The following is a 17,213-nucleotide window of genomic DNA, read 5'->3' as shown; positions in this document are numbered from 1 at the left end:
AACAACTTCCATCACTACTAGAGCTTTCCAAGATGTGTATTTTCTCACCTTAAAATACTTCAAGAGAATTTTTTGACGATCTAACACTTCAGAAGACTCAAATATTGTGATTAAGATAGACCTTTGGACCACCCAGCTCTGGGCAGTGGGAGACCTCCATATTCATGGAGAGAGCCAGGGAGACAGCAGGAGGTTCATCCAGAGAAAAAAATTAAACACCTAATTCACTAGTTTTTAGGCTGTTTTATACTGTTGTGTTAAGAAAAAACAGTTGTGGGTTTTTTTTAATTACAATGATGCACCATCAATTAAAAATGAGGTTAAGAACATATGCTGAACATAATGAGCAGACACTTACTTTGCTTTTGCTTCTGCATCTTCATAGGCTTTATTGGAAACATCATCTAGGCCGCCAATCAGATGTTTGAAGGAGCTGTAAAAATAAAGGGGCATTTTTAGAGGAAGAGTCTCCATTTGGGAGCCAAGCAAGTCAATGTGGCTCTTCAGCAGCAACCAGGGGCCATCCCTCGATGCCAGACATGACTTCAACTGATCAAACTGGGGCCAGGGCTGGGCGTCTGCTGGGAAACACAGCCTCAGACATGCTGGAGAAGGACTGGAAATGTAATAACCAATGCCAGGAGGATCCAAACTTATTTAACCACCTTTTTTAGGGACTGAACCCCCTGCAATTACTGCTGAAGTTTTCCTTCCCTCCAATATAAGTTTTAGAGTAAATTTGTCAATATGGCTGGTAAGTCAATATGATGGTGAGGTGCCACCCTGTCCTCCAAACAGAAATGCGAGAAACCTCTCTGCTTTCAGAGTTAAGGATAATCTTTATTTCTGTATCTTAGCCTTCTCAGTGACCAAAAACACAGCAGAGAGAAATAAAATGAGAGGAAAAAGCAGAATAGGAAAAGAAAGTGAGGGCAGAAATGCAAACAAATTGTCATAAGCCAAACTGCTTAATGACATTTGAGAGGAAATTGGGTTAAATGAGTAAGATGGGGTGAAATGTTAGGGATGCTGAGCTGTCTTTTGTACAAGCTGTGTGTCCTGTCCTCCAACATCATCCTCTATCCCAGGGGAGACACAAAGGGCACAGACATATCGGAAAAAGAATTAGAAAATCTTTTTATATCATGAGTGACTCAAACAAGTGGCCCCAATGGCCATTTAATCAACTAACAAGCAACACTCCAGAGAAAGAAAATTTAAAAATACTACTGTTTTATCTTTGGTAGTGATATCACACAGAGCCAGTGACTAAATAAGAAATAAAAATGGAATATTTTAAGTAATTTTCAATAATTGAAATCAATTAATACCTATAATTGAAAATATTTCAGGTGAAAAGCATAGTTCCCTATTATGCATTTCCTTTATTCCCAGTGTGTCTGTCACACATAGGTTTTCTTTTTTTTTCAAGAACCACATGCAAAATGAGAAAAGAGCGAAGCTAATTTAAAAGGATGAACTGCTGCAAACTACAGTGTCTTGACTAATCTCTGCCTTAAGGTCACGCTTCGGAAATGAAAGTCCTGCAGTTCCTCTGGCTCCTATCTGTTCATGACACTCCTGAGGCACTAAACATAAAGACAAAGAACAACAATGGCTATTAAGAAGTTGAAAAAAAATGAACTGAAAAGTTGAAAAAATTTTAAAAAAAAAAATCACCATTTAGAACCATATTTATGAATTTAGGAATGAGAACAGAATATTTAATATGGTCTTCTCTCAAGAAAGACTTTTAGGAGGTTTCATCAGGTGAAGAAAATACAGGACATGTTAATAAAGGTAACAATTTGCAGATAATTTGCATTTTTTCCCCTAAATCACTTGGTTTCAGATCACATGATGTTATATAGGATAATGAGCCACAGATGAAAAACCTGTGACAGAAAAGCATCAAATCCCAGCTGTTTGTGAAAATACAACGAGCAGAATTCAGCAGCCTGCTGTATTCAGGTTGAGTGGAAGGCAGCTGTGGGAAATGCAATATCCTGCGATGTATGAGGTTAACCAGGGTGACTTCATGCTCCCTTTGGCCTCTCGTGCAATGAGACTGTTCAGACCATGCTTTGCTCAGGCAGCTTAAACATGTTGTAAGGTCTTAAGTGGTGTTGCTGCATCAGGAGATGCTTGGCCCTGTGCAAGGTACGTGCACTGTGTGCATGTGGCAAGTGGGGACGTGACTTCCAGAAGAATGAAATGTGGCTTAATTATCTTGCTTTATGAACAGCAGCTGGAAAAAGCCATATTATACCCGTTATTGTAATAAATATGAGTCAAGAACTCACAATCAGGAGAGGTGTTTATATTGGTTTGGATCTAGAGCTGCTGTAATAGGCCTTTCCAGCATGGCCTTTTGTATAATTACAGTCATCACCACTCTGGAAATATCCTCTGCCCACACAAATTTTCCGAGTTTTCCACTTTGTTTCATTCGCAATATTTCAAATTATACAATCTAGGAAATCATTTATGCAGCACAGAGAAAGTAATGGGAACTCATTAATGTGGAAGAGAAGACAAAAGGCCCCTTTGCTCTTGCATGGAAATTGTGTTAGGGTTTTTTAACAAGGCAGGCTGTAGTTTTCAATTTTAAGATGTGTTAATCATCAGAGTATCTTTTCAACCCATAATTCCCTACTCAGCAGTGAAAATATGAAGAATTCAGCTCATTCAACAGATCGAGGTTTATCTTTACTGTGCTGAAGATGTGCCATAGGATAAAGACAAACCCTTGAAAGGTGACACTGAAAGCAAAGCAAGATGTGTATGTTAATGCTCACTTGCACAACAAACAGGTATTTAGGCAATTAAGAGAGACATAGCAATATTGTAATCCTCTTGGAACACTATAAGCTATGACCTAGGGTTTAAAATGCAATTTAAAGTAGCTAGGCTTGGTTTGCCTTCATATGGTTAGGAAAATGTTTCAGGGTTAAACTCCATTATTTTTTGGTCATGTAAATAAATCTTTGTCTAGTGAAACACTGTGTGGACTGAAAGGAGTAAAAACAGTTTATCTAATATACTTAAGTTTTTATTAAAATATGTTAAACAAGATTTAGGACCGGGCAAGATATTGAAGTTCACTCAAGTCACTCTTTATTCCCTATCTCAATGCTGTTGAAGTATCACCTCAGTCAAAACTTTCTCAGGAATTTAATCAGAAAACTGTTCTTTTTTTTCTCCTCATAGCCTCTTCTCTTCATTTTTTCTATTCTCTCCTCATAACCAATTTTCTCCATGGATAAACTTCACCTCATCTGGGAGAAACAGTAAAGCAGCAAAAACTAAAATCTCCAGTGAAAGTGTTCAGCTCAGTTTGTAAAGGGTCAGTCATGCTAGAATAATACTTTTTTATTTTATTTTTCTCCAATTTCCATTGCCAAGAGGGTTGATACAGTAACCTTTCTTGACAAGTCATAGCTATCTCTGTTAAAAAAAAATAAATCAGGCTTTCAAATGCAGACAAAAACATAAAATCCAAAGTGAAAAATCTGAAAGTACCTGAAATATTTCACGTTTCCTTAAAAATACCTGTATCTTCTTGATATGTGTAACTGAATTAGACAATAAACAGAAAAAAAAGCATTTAGCACTCAATATCTGCAAATACCATGTAGTTTTGTAGCACTACCAGCCTCTGTCAGCAGCAGCTGTGCCTTGAGTTTTAGTGGCTCTTATCCTTCAGCTCCTCTCTCTAACAAACATTTGCATTAGACAATTTTGTATTCCCAGCACCCACAACATTTACACGTGGCACATCTCAGCACTCCAGGAAAATATTGTTATCAACATAAATAAATTATATGGAGGAAAAAAAATCACGTATAAATAAAAGATGAACCCAATCAACTTCAGTGTAAATACTCTTACAGTTCAGGAGAATCTATGAACATTCACTTTTTCAGTTTCAAGAGGTACATGTGAAAAATAAAGTTTAAAAAGTTGCACCAACTTCTCTCTCAGAATGCCAATGGCGATCAAAATGTTAGGAATGAGTTTTGAACCTCTTCCTCCTGTTTTATCCTCATACGAAGTAGCTGCACGTAAGTCTGTCTGTATGTGTTTATTCAAGTTGATTTATAGAACAGATGTTCAAGGTTGTCCCGCTTGTGTCTATATAATTTTTATCAGAAGACATTTTATACTAAATTTCCTAGAGGACCAATCCATCAAATTCAGCGTATCATAATTATTTATTAACTTTTCCACAATCAGTCCAACTGTACTTCTGCAACAAATCTAATAACCCCTCCAGGGAGCCTGAAAATTCACCAAGATGAGCTACAACAGGCCAAGCTTGAAACACTTTGGAGGCAACAACGTCGTGCATCTCCCACAATTAGTTTATTCCCAGAGGATGAATTACTGCAGTATCACAATATGAAATACTTAACTAGCAACAGTCTTGCATTTTATTTCACACAAGGTCTTAGTAAGTCATAACCACGGAAAGCCTACGAATTTGTAAAGATAAAATTGCTCTTAATATTAAAAGTGAATAAAAGACATCTGACAACTAACAACTGTTATAAAATATGAGTATGTTTACCTAGATCATACATTTGACCAGAAGAAAACTGTTTTTTTGCAATGAGCTGTCTGGCTCCCCAAGTATCCAAAGCCTTCTACAAATTCCTTGAAACAGTCAGATGAATATTCTTACAGTTCCCATGACCAATATGTGGATTCTGCTGAGCTTTTCAAACCAATTTCCTAAGCCCCTCAGCTGGGTCTATGCTTCATGGTTGGCAGCAGGAATATCTCCTTCCCTACAGACAGGTTGGCTAAATCAACCTGATCTCACCATTAAGCTTGAGCATGGACAAGACGCCAGCCTGCCTGGTCTGAGATCACTTAGCAAAGCTGTCATCCTCATTGATCAGCCTTGTCGCCATCTCGTTTTATTTTCCCTATCAGGTTCGCGGAACCTCCTCTTCAATGACAGTGTGCATGGGCGTGCTGAAACTGAATATGATGTGAAATTCCCCAGAAATTTTTCCTACTGATTACTAAGTTATTTCTTTGAAATACACCTGGCCAGGTAGGACTATATTATTTTTTTTCTGGCAAAATGATGATTCTTAATGTTCTAGCAAATAATCTATTTGCTGTCATAGTCCTCTTCCTCGGGTGACATTGTACTCCCAATGCGCTCACTGTAGAGCTTGTACAACTGCAGTACAGCAGCTACCTCTCCTGAAAATTCCACCTCTGAAGCTCACTTTATGTTCTATACATTTTCTAAATAATCATAGAGATCTCAAGCCAACCAGTTAATTCTCTTCAGCCATTCCCAAACACAAACTCCCATAAATCCTTATAAATAATTTCCTAAATGTGTTGCCTTTCTATGATGCAGAACTGAAGCCCATTAGAAGAAAGAATTGTAAGTACCCTTGTCCATCTGATTTCCCAAATAGTCTCTTTAATGCCTCAATTGTCCATTTTCAATATTGAGAAACAGAGTTACAGATCCACTTTTAAAGACTTCTATTTAATTTAAACTAAATTAACAAATTATCACTTCATCCAAGGTTATTTTCCATGATCTGCTCATCACTGCCTACCAAAAAACCACCTGTGACATTATGTTCATCATGTGCCAAAACCTGCTCCAACCAGCTCTGCTGTTTCAGTGACCACTTGTAATACTATCATTTTCAGGAATATCTGGAACTTTAAATTTTTAGTAGCAATTATTTTTCCTTCTTCTCTGAAAATTTACAGCTGTTTATAATGACATAGGTCCAGAAATCTCACTTTCCACAAAAACTTTTCACACTGATGCTATTCATACCTAAACACATTCATATTCAGACACATCCAGGAGTCCCTTCACTACTACTCCTTCGCTATCTTTTTAAAAGAGATTCTGACCCAAAACAGATATCCTTGTTACACACCTCCTCCTTATTAGGTTCCAACCTATTGAATCCCTATGGAATTAATCCCTATTACCTTTATTATATTTTTTTCATACATGGTTGCTCCTCTATCATATTTCCATTATCTCTGTGCCCAAGATTCCATCTGCTTGGGAGGCCTCAGTTTGCTCTCTCTGGCTCCTCGCACAATTACCAGTTCTGCAACAGATTTCTTGTAGAATTTCCTGTAAGGGCTTCAAAATCTCCCTTCTTTGCACAGTCACAGCCTGGATTTCTTCACATGTTCCAGTTCTTGGCTGAAGCTAGCTTTTTCTCCTTGCTTTCTCATCTTCAGTAATGGCCTACTGCTTATGTTCATTCCCCAGCACAGCAAACTATTGCTTTATGCTTTTTTCCCCTCTGCTAGCTCATGTTTCCTGCCTGATTGTGATCAAAACCTTTGAAGAGCCATGGTCCTTAATGGGACATTTGCTATCCTCTGCTGGTACCTGCGATGCTTCAGTTGATGTCTGTAATGCTTCAGTTCTTTGTGCATCCACTTTTCCATGTCTTCAAAATCCAAACTCCAGAATCATTTACATTTGCAACCCAAACTCTGTTTTTCTCCTCCATGAACTACAGCATATAATATTGTCCATACACAGCTTCCATCTCAAGGATCTCATGCACCGATCTTCAGTAACTTCCATTCCTGGAATAAATATACTTTCCCTGTTGCTATTAACTTACATGCTGTTGCATTTTCTTTGTTATTACCTTAAATGAACACACCAAACATCCTGTTTTCTGCCCTACGTTTACCAACTCCCAGCACTTACTGGTGCCTAGGCCAAAATGGTATCAACAGACCGAACTAAAGCACTCAACACAATAAACACATACATTCATATTTCTTCTATGCCACGCATGCTAATTTCAGAAAAATACAATGTGGAGACTATGTGAAATAGTTCACCCAGTTTAAAAGAACAACCAAATTAGAAGTTTCTACATTGAACCTGTATCTTTTTCACTGTTGGGTTCAGATTATTGCTGAAGGACATCTTCCTAAAGGTTCAACTCGTAGGTTGTTCACAAGCAATATTCATTCACGTGGGAGTGAAACACATCATAATCTGACATTAAGCCTCAGCAAAGTCAGCTCAAACTTCTGCTGCAGCTTGGTTAGAGACTGTTGATCGGCTTCATCTCACCTCCTTCATTGTGGAGACTGCTGATGAAGCCTTAGAGTGTTAAGGAAAAAATCCACAGAAATTCATTATTCTGGTAAAGGAAAGGACTTAAAAAGATAATTGCAAGACAGGAGGAAAGTCAGCGTTGTCCTTCATAACAAATATTTTCAGGACAAGGACAAGTGGGAACAAAATGGCTTAAAGTCCATGGGATACATAAAATGCTTGCTGCACTGCAGGTCATTTTCTTTGTTATGTCACAACTCTGCCTGCTTCTGCATCAGAAAACGACGCTGAAAGTCCATTGTTTGCAAAGCATGTCTAGGTAGATTTGCTAGAAACAGCTATACTACTTTTGGGGCATTTTGGGGGTGTTTTTGTGACTGGAATGGCCTTGTTTCACACCGAAATTAAAAAGCAAAGGCAGCACTGACATCATGAAAGTTCGGTAATCAAAACATAGTACTGTCTGGCTTTCCTTATGTTATTTCCAACCCCCACTGCTTCACCCCTGTGGCATTTTCATACATACTTTTTGAATTTCAGAAGTGATTTTAGGCAAACCATTTCATCTTTTCATGCTTAAACAATGTCCCATCTCAAACCCAGCTCTCCCAGAGCTTGCTTGGCGGCCTGACTCATCCCTATAGTTTCTTGTATTATTACCCTCAAAATCCTTCAGCAATGAAAACAGCCCTACAGTTGCTCATAATATTGCCAAATCCAGAGACCAGCCTTCCATCTCTCTTAGGAATAGCTTGCTGTGATACCAAGGTGTGACTCTTAGAGTTCAAGTGGAGATGGGAGTACGGCAGCTGTATTAGCAGCGTGGCTCTCAGGTGTTCTGTGGAACAATTTTTGGATGTCTTGGCAAGACTTTTACAAGGAAGCTGGAAGAGTTACCCTGATAAGATAATGCCAATGGGTAATATTAACCCCTACTGTCAGTAAGACTGAAGTTCTCCAGTTTCTCAGAGAAATGGATTGATCATTAAGGAAACGATATTTTCCCATAACTAGTTCTTTGAAATTGCAGCATTAATTTTGCTAAAATGTTTCAGATAGAGACACACACAGAGCATGAAAATTGCTGCTTCAATAGATACATCTGATTAAGCAAAGAGCTTGTCTTGTAATAGAAAATATCAGTCAGCCTTAAGGACATGTGTCACTCCTCCTTCTGTGCAGAACAGCTTCCAACTGTAGGTAAAGCTGACTTTCAGTTTCCATTGCTAACTTTAGAATATAACTCAATGTGAACTTTTACCACGATCACCGTAATAAACCATATGTTGCAATACTCCATGAATTTGGATATAAAGAAATGTTATTTTTCCTCATTAACAGAACAGTGCCTGCACAGTTTTCCAAATTTACAGAAGTCTTAGTAGATTTTCTCCATATTAAAATTAGCTTCTACAGTAATTTATATGCCTGTAAAATAATAATCTAAGAGAAGAGCTATGACAAGAAAGTCAGAACTGGCTGGGACACAGGAAAACCTTCCCTGAACTATAAATAGTGCTATAAATAGCATTACTTCTCTTGCAGTATAAATAGGACTCTTATAAATAGTGTTACTCTGCTACTAATTGCTAATTGTTACTAATCTAGTATAGATTAACTACAGCTTCACTGGCTTAAATTTAACTTGTATTTCCTTACTATTTCAAGGGCATTACATACTGAGAAAAAGACAAGAGACAAGCAAAGAAACAATCTGTAAAATGATCAGGAATTACTGACTCTGCAATTATTAGTCATTTGGGGTTTTTTAATGCTTAACAGTGCAAACCAAAAATAACCCTTACAGAAGTGTTCAGGGGAAAAAAAAGCATAAATTATTTGTTGCTTTGTATTTCTCTGAATTAACGCTGGCTAAATTATCTAATTATGTAATTTCTTCTTTTTGCCCCACAGAATGATAAGGGATAGTGTGTCTTCCCTACCAGGCTACCTGGTTTGTGTGTGTGAAAGCAAGCCTCTCAGCTGACAGTCCTGAAGTTCACCATCTGTTTTCAACAGATAGACCATATTTTTTGTCAACTGAACATAAACAAACTAACCTACCAGAAGACCTTGGATTTTCGAAGTACTATTGCCCAGTTCAGCCATTACAGAACACCAGACTTCTATAAATGAAAGACTGTAAGATAACTGATTGCAAACCACTTGTCTCAAAGCAGGAGTGGGTGTACGTAGATCTTTCCTACAAGATACTTGAGCATCATGATGTCACTCCTAATCCAGCATCTGACCTTTGACAGTGCCTTGCATGAAGACTATATGCCCAGGAAGGAGTTCAAGGACAGAGCAACCATTTGTGATGTTTGCCTCTGTATCTTCCTACACCTCTCTAAAAGTTCCTAGCCTAGAGGTAGGTCCTACATACTTAAAAAATCCAGTGGATTTCTCTTCCTTTTGAACACTTACAAATTCTTCTCATTTTCCTATGATTCTCTGAGCAATCCCTGTGTGAAGAGCCACTGACATTTAATTTCACCTCCCTCCTGCAGGTTTCTCTGGGTTCTTGCACTGGGAGAGGCAGTGCAAGATGAATCCCCATTCATCCTACCCACGTCTCCCATGGCCTCACAAAACTGCACTACATTCCCTTGGAAGGATTCCTGTGGAAGATTCACCTGTACCTTTAGCAGATCTATGCACATGCTTCACTGCCCTAACAACTGGAAAACCCCAAGTGTCATGTTGACTTTTCAAGGTAATACTATTTTTTTTTAACCCCATTCCCAACAATTGTAGAGAGCAGTTGAATTTGCAGTACTAATTTCTGGAGTCCAGGCATTTATTTTCTAGATTAAATCCCTCTAATTCCTTCAAGGTCCCTATGTAAGACATAATTTTTCTCGTCTGATCTCCTCTACCTCCTTTGAGCCATATAGTTTCAAGGAGGGCTATGTCCTTTGGACAAGGGCTTTCCATCCTCACATGAGATAGAATAACAACATCTTGCTCTAACATTTGCCAGAAGCTTGATGCCTTTCGTGACATTTTGCAAAGATGAACTCAATCTGTGTTGCACCATAACGCCTGGATCCATTTCCACACTCACGTTATCTCCCTGTTTATTTCCATTTTGTGCTTCTGCTCTTAATTTTCTCCATTCACCACTACTGAGTTTTGTTTTGTTCATTTAGGGGGATCTAAATCCTCTACATCATCAAGGACACATAAAACATACTATGAATGTATTACTCAAAATTAAACGACCTCTCTGGAGAAACCGATCACAGGTGCTAGTTAAAAAACTGTAAAAGCTGAGAACTGGAGATACACCCCACCACAAAGCAGAAAAAGGATATACTTACTCTCTGTCGATGACCAGACAAGTTACTGCTTCAGCTGCAATGACGTTGGCTGTTCTGACATCCTCCCTGAAAGAAAAAAACACATTTCTTAAGTAAGATGTATTATTTTCACTACAATCTTTATATTTCCAAAATATTGCATTCTTAAAGCACTTCAGGAATAAATTTCTGGGTTTCACAGCTTTTTCCCCTATATTGATTTGATGTTCATCATCCATACAGGCTTCAAGCACACAAAAGCTAAAAACCATGCATGAATGGAAAAAAAGAAACAGGTTCCCTTTGTATATATATGACATCCAGCCACATTTCATCCTAAGCTTTTAATCTGTTTTAGGCAAATTCTTGTTTCTTACTATGCATATTTGTGCACAGAAACATCGTTTTATCAAAATATTAGCTATTTGCATAGATTTATTTATGAACATTTAAATTTCCGCTTATGTTCTTCTCCCCAAAACCCTACAAAACATTTTAGTGTTGGAACATGAAGCACCTAGTTAAGGAGAACATCAGCTCTGTTAATCAGAACAGGTACAATATATATGGTAGGCTATAGGACTCGCTCTGCAGTTCCTATCTGAGCGTGGAGAAGGCAGGGACTATGCCTATAAAAGGGATCTGATTAGGACAGAGCTTTTGAAAGGTCTTGGCATTAAAACACTGCACCGGTATTTTCCACAGCTTTTCAGAAATGAAAAATATTGCACTTAGAATTTTCTTTGTATCTTCACTACCAAATGCTTTGTGGTCTCCTATTCCCTGCCCCACTTAAAATTTGGCTGTGGCCAGCCCAAATTCTAAAGTTAATACATTTAATCGGATTGATTTGGTATTTTGTCAAGGTTTATGAGATGTTGCTGCTTTTTCTGTGTTGGCCAAACAAATGTACAGGATTCAGTTGCTGTTTTATTCAAATTCACTCCAAAGCTGCCATATACGAAGGGTAAATGGATTACAGGCAAAAGAGACGCACCTCTTTTAAACACCCTAATTCATTTAGACTGGAAAACCGCTGTACATTTCCACTGAAGCAGAAAATGAGATTTAAAAATGATGTTAGAAATAGCAGTTCCCCTATTTAAAGACTGGAGATACTAAAGCAGTAATATAGAAAAAAAAGGGTGGTGCATGTGCACTCATACAGGAATATGCACTCTCCCTTTAAGGTAATCATTAATTACTTTTGAGCTATATTTACTTTAGTCTCTTTAAAACAGAGCAAGCAGAAATACAAACAAAAGAAACATTATTGTTCTTCAGGCTTACATTCAAATACTGTCTTTGAGTTTATTTTCAATGAAATTAAATGTGTATTAGGGCTAATATATTCATACTGATAAACAAGATTATGGTAATTTAAAGCAAGTAGAAAGAAGTAGCCAAATAGCTGTAGAAAATTATCTCCATTAACTTCTAAAACTTCGGTAAATATGGAGAGGATAAGGAATGATAATATTTAATATCCCATTAAGTTGCTGTAGCCAACTTGTGCTAGTATATTAAGACATTAAAACAAATATGCAAACTTTTTGGTTGTTCGTTAATTCCAGTTAGAACTTAACATATTTGTCCCATTATCTCAGGTGCTTTTCTGCCACAAAAAGTTTATACCTTTATAGTTATAGATTATAGACATGATTATAGTGACATGATTACAGGCCAGTAAAATACAGCTATTGGTGGCTTCAGTTCAAACATTTTAAATAAACCTCAACAGCAGAGATTAAATAACTGTTAGAGAGCAACTCAAGTAACTTCCACGGTTTCCACTATCTTGCACTTAACACATCCTTCTAATCAGCATGAAATTAATGTAGAATGAAGGTATTTTCCCAAAGGACATTTCACTTTGCACAAACACCCAAAACAGAGGAATGGCAGGGGTTTGTAATGCACCAAGTCACGCACTTCTGAGGTTTCCTTATGTTCTGCACAAGTAGAAATAACTGATAAGTCAGGAAAAAAACTTTGTTTTAAATGAATGATGACCTGGCTCACATATGAAGTGTTAAGTCAAGGAATTTCTATCCCCAAAGCCATCGCGCTCATCCTTGCCTACAACCCCCCTCAGCCACTGCTGCAGGACCCTCATCCCACAAATACCAAACGAAGGGACCGATGGGGGAAAGCAGCTTTCTGTTTTCCACAGTATAAATAGATTGTAAGTGGGTTTATAAACCTTACACGTTCTTGTGTTAGGGGTTGTTTACCGATGAGGCTGCAAGCAGGATTAAAAATCTCATAAAGTTTCTAAAAACGGAAGGAAAAAAATCAACAGTTCTATACAAAAAATAAACCTTTATGTGCATAAACTATGAAATGCAAGACATGCTCAGATTTCCAAACACTGCCAACACCTCACATAGGCTTAAAAATGACAAACATACCTAGGGCTGTGCTACCAATCCACAAACGAACCTCAGTCACCTTCAATCAAAACAAATTGTAAAGCCATGTTTTAAAAGGTAAAGCTTGACAGACTGCCCCCAGCTACATACGGCACATGGCATTAAATGCAAAAAGTAATTATTAGAAGTGCATAGCATTAAATTCAAAAGTAATTATTTGAAGTGCAAAGCATTAAATGCAAAAGTACTAGAAGAGCATGGCATTAAATGGAACAAGTAATTACTGAAAGTGCACGGCACTAAATGCAAAAGTAGCTATTAGAAGTTCAGGGCATTAAATGCAACAAGTAGTTATTAGAAGTGCACACCATCAAATGCCACAAGTAATTATGTTAAAGTCTCGCTTGCAAGCACTGACTCGGACACTTTTTGGACTTCGTCACAGGAGTACTCATCACTGCTCCCTGAGTAACAGCACTCTTCATCAGAGGAATCATCTTCACTCTCCGAATACTCCATTGCCACTGTTTGCCTCCACCATTTCCTCTCAGGAAAATGTCTGATTCCTTTCAGCCTGTTACTATATTTTGTCCTCCAGGCGAGCTCTGGTATTTTACAGCCCCTCCAGCTTCAAACTTCATGACTTGGAGAAAGGTCACAGCTGCTGGCGGGGGGGGGGTTTCCAGGGTGCATTATCAGGAAATACAAGCAGAGGGTATTTTGGAGCCACAAAGAGGTACAAGGCTGCACACGAGCTGGCCCAGCTCCTGCCCCAGGCACGTCTCCGAAAACCACGGCAGGAGACCTTGAACCACTGTGCTCCAGCTCCTTAACCCCACGGTGCAACCAGACGGCAATGTTCTCCGTGTTCTTAAAGCTCTTCCAAAGTGTGGTGTCACAACACTACAAATGTGAGTACATTACTTAAGAGATGAAATGCATATATATCTTTTTCTCATTACGATTTGTCACCCAGTTCAACACACATATAACTCGGGGAGTTTCAGCAGTTTTGCTTCTGATAAGCTGCCAACAACTTAATTTAAGAATGATGATTATTTTTAACTGTTTCCAGGAACATTTTGGATAAAAGTGTATTGATCACACTATTTATAAAGCTGTGTTGGAAAATGTGAATATGAAAGATATAGGCAGCTTTAATCAGAGATAAGGTCACGTGTCTGGATTTTACCTTAGGCTGTAAAAACTGTATTAGATTTAAAAGTCTTTGAGATGATTGCCATCTTTTTGCTTTTTTACCTTTGTACATCCCTTAACTCATCAAAGTCTTGCTCAAACATCAGCTCTCATAGGCTCTACCACACCTAACTCCTTAATAATGCCCATACAATTCTTCAAATAAATGTAAACTACATTTGGATGATTTAATTTAACAATATACCATTATATTTGCTTGAAACTTGCTGTTACACTGGGAGCAAACAGTGCTCTATGTTCTTCCCACAAGATGGACACAACTGGTGCAATCTTGACATGATGTCTGCCAAGCTTTTGGGATCAGACCCCACCAGACGCAGCCTCCAGGCACAAAACAGCATTTATTATTAGGTGCAAGTACCCTGCTGCAGGAAGTATCATGTTTACAGTTGTGCCCCCTCTGCTTGTCTCCTGACTGGCATTTTGTCAATCAAAATTAATTTCAAGCTAAAATATAGCAGAGTCATTTTTAGGTCTCCAGGTAGGCAAAACCCTCTCTTTAAAGGGTAGATTTAGGGCTGTTTATTCAGGAGATTGCCAAATTTGGGAACCATTCCTCGGGATAATAATAGAGATCTAATAAAGATCTTTTTTATCTCCCATGTGAAAGTCACAGTGTAATCAGAAAATACCCAACAAAATGATAAAGTGACATAGAGAAGCTAGATTTTGAGCTATTACCACTAAACTCAAGTTAATAACTGATTTTTCTTTTTTTTTTCCTTTTCAGTTATTTCTGACATGCCTTGTCCTAAATACTTTAAATCAACCTTATTAAAAACACTGTAACAAGGTCAAGCATACAGTGCCGGAAAGTGGTAAAATGCATTAAAGAACTTGAAAATCACCAAATTAGGAACCTCCGGATAGTCTTCCTGTGGCAAATTTTTTAAAACCCACCAGGGAAGACCTAATTTTTTCTTTCCATCTTTTCTTTGAAAACCCTCATTAACACCATTCTCAAGTTTAAATGATCTAAACACTAATTTCTGGAAGTCCCAGAGGACTTGAGCTTTCTATTGCTCTTGCCAGGAAACACAGTCTGATCAAGACAGCTATGATTGGCAGGTAGCTTCTTCTGAAACCTTAGGATTATCCTTGTAAATGATGTTACCACCAAACACATGTGGAAGCAAAAATGTGAGCTGATTTTACGGTACGCTCCACTGGTGCAGTTTGTGCCACTGTGCACACCCTTTCCTACTTTTTCTTGGTAGCCATCACTGAAGTCAAGTCAATGCAGAGTGATGATGTGGTCCCTCACGATTGATGGTGTAAGCTATTTGTATCAGTTACCTGATCTATTGGCTGATTTCCATAAGGGAAAAACACCCCTGCTATACCGACGTTTGGTTTCCCAATGCTTCAGCTTTCTGAGAACACAACATTCATTTGACATCAGTTTCGACGATAAAAAAACATTACTGGCATTAATAAATACAATGTGGTCTACTCAACCTTTAAATATTTTTAGGTGAACTGAATAAATGTGCAACTTGAAAAAGCTTCAATTGAAAAGAGTTATGTCGTTTAATAAAACCTACGAAAATCCCCATAGGCATTAAAATCACACCTTCTATAAAGGGAATGAAATACAATAGGAAAGAGATTTTGCTTCAGGGTACCCCAGTTTGAAGGCATCTATCAAAATGCACATACGACCACCTGTGCTCCTGTGCAATTTAGGCTAGATGGCTACTGGGGAAAGAAAACATTTCTGATAGAATAATATTTCAGTTGATTCAGACAAAATGGCTTAAAAAAAGCTATTTTACAGGGTTTTTTTATTCAGTATAAGCAAGCTGTATGACTCTCCAAACAGGCTAGAAAATGTACCAACCCCTTCAAATAATTTATGTTGTGCAAGCATATCATTAGCAAATGTTTCTAGAATATATTTATACTCCTAGTGGCTCCAGCTGAAAGGTTTAATTCCTGGCAAGGATTGCACAATAGGATATACAGAAAAGAGCCCTTCCTGATAACTTATTTTAATATTTCTGAAGTCAAGGACTCAGAGATGATGACCAGGTCTTTTGAGACTCGGTCAAAAAAAATTCTGCTCTGTCCTTGCTGTACTGACACTTCTAAAAGCAAATGAAACTCTCAATAACTGCTGCTAATGTCTCATGCCAAATTTTAACTCAAAATGTTCCCAAGTCATGATGTGCTGGGATCATTTCAGGATGCTGTCTGAAATCTGACAATTATTTTCTTCATTTTAATGATGGATGTTATTTCATGAAAAGGGAAATGCCTGGAGGGCTTCTCCTTCTTTTCAGTATCATGATAAAATAATAATTAAAAAATAAAATAAAGGTAAATAAAATAATAAGGTAAAATAAAATAATAAGATAAAATAATAATTAAAAAACCCCACAAATTATTTTGGTATTAGTGCAAATGTTCTAATTTTTAAAAGCGTATATAATTCTTGCAATCATTGTATGTACTTGGGGAAACAACCACTGTTACAAATACTGCACTGGACTGCGACTGCTTCCTTGTTTGCCTTGCCACCGCCTACAGCCCAGCCTTGCACAAGGCATTTCACTGATTCCTCCAGTCCTATATAGGAATATATTTATACATGAGTATTTCCTGTATTTCACTATATTGCTAAAATGTCACTATCTGATTCCTACATAACAGGGAGAAAAATGCTTTAATTTACTGTGTGATCCCCTGGGTCTACAGACAGAAGGAACTATGCAAGAGATGGCTGCTGCTATTTTTATTGGATCATAGATATGACATAGTGATGCTGCTGAATTAACAAGTGTTACATTATTAGACTACCTATGCTGATATCAACAGATGTAATGTAGATAAATTTTGCCAAAAAATAGTATTAATCAAAGCAGAAGCACTATGACAGGCACTATCATACCTAATATGATAATACTGAACACGCTCCTGTCGCTTGGAAGCAAATGGGGAGATACAGAGGGCAAAAAGTATTGACAATACAGAGACCTTCTGCTGCATTTTAAAAAGTTGGTGTAAAATCAGCCCCTGCTAGCCACCTTCACATTTCTATACATGATCATAAGCTGCCAGTGATTCAGGAAACCTAGAGGGGGTTGTGTCAGCTGAAGACTATTCTGAAAAGAGAAGGGTACCTGCCCCTCGTGATCTGAAAGCAGAGAAAAAAGGGCTTGCTACCACTTGATTACCACAAAGATGGCATAAATCTGACAGTACCTACTCTTTTGACAGTCAGCATGAGGATTTTCC

At 37.8% G+C, this 17,213-nt stretch overlaps 1 protein-coding gene across 3 annotated transcripts in view; it reads right to left on the bottom strand.

Annotated features, from left to right (window-relative positions):
* Positions 1 to 17,213, bottom strand: part of PRKG1 (protein kinase cGMP-dependent 1) — a 527,419-nt gene that overhangs the window by 69,133 nt on the left and 441,073 nt on the right. For 2 of the 3 annotated variants that reach the window (XM_074924173.1, XM_074924171.1), the window contains exons 8-9: positions 10,408 to 10,473; positions 359 to 433 (exon numbers count right to left, since the gene is read on the bottom strand). In XM_074924173.1, the coding sequence (XP_074780274.1) occupies positions 359 to 433; positions 10,408 to 10,473 (141 nt within the window). The remainder of the gene's footprint in view (positions 1 to 358; positions 434 to 10,407; positions 10,474 to 17,213) is intronic. The other variant, XM_074924172.1, reaches the window with a different exon arrangement.

Source organism: Athene noctua, chromosome 21 (genome assembly GCF_965140245.1).
Source record: "Athene noctua chromosome 21, bAthNoc1.hap1.1, whole genome shotgun sequence".
In the NCBI taxonomy this organism is placed as follows: domain Eukaryota; kingdom Metazoa; phylum Chordata; class Aves; order Strigiformes; family Strigidae; genus Athene; species Athene noctua.
This window is presented reverse-complemented; position numbering and strand designations above follow the sequence as displayed.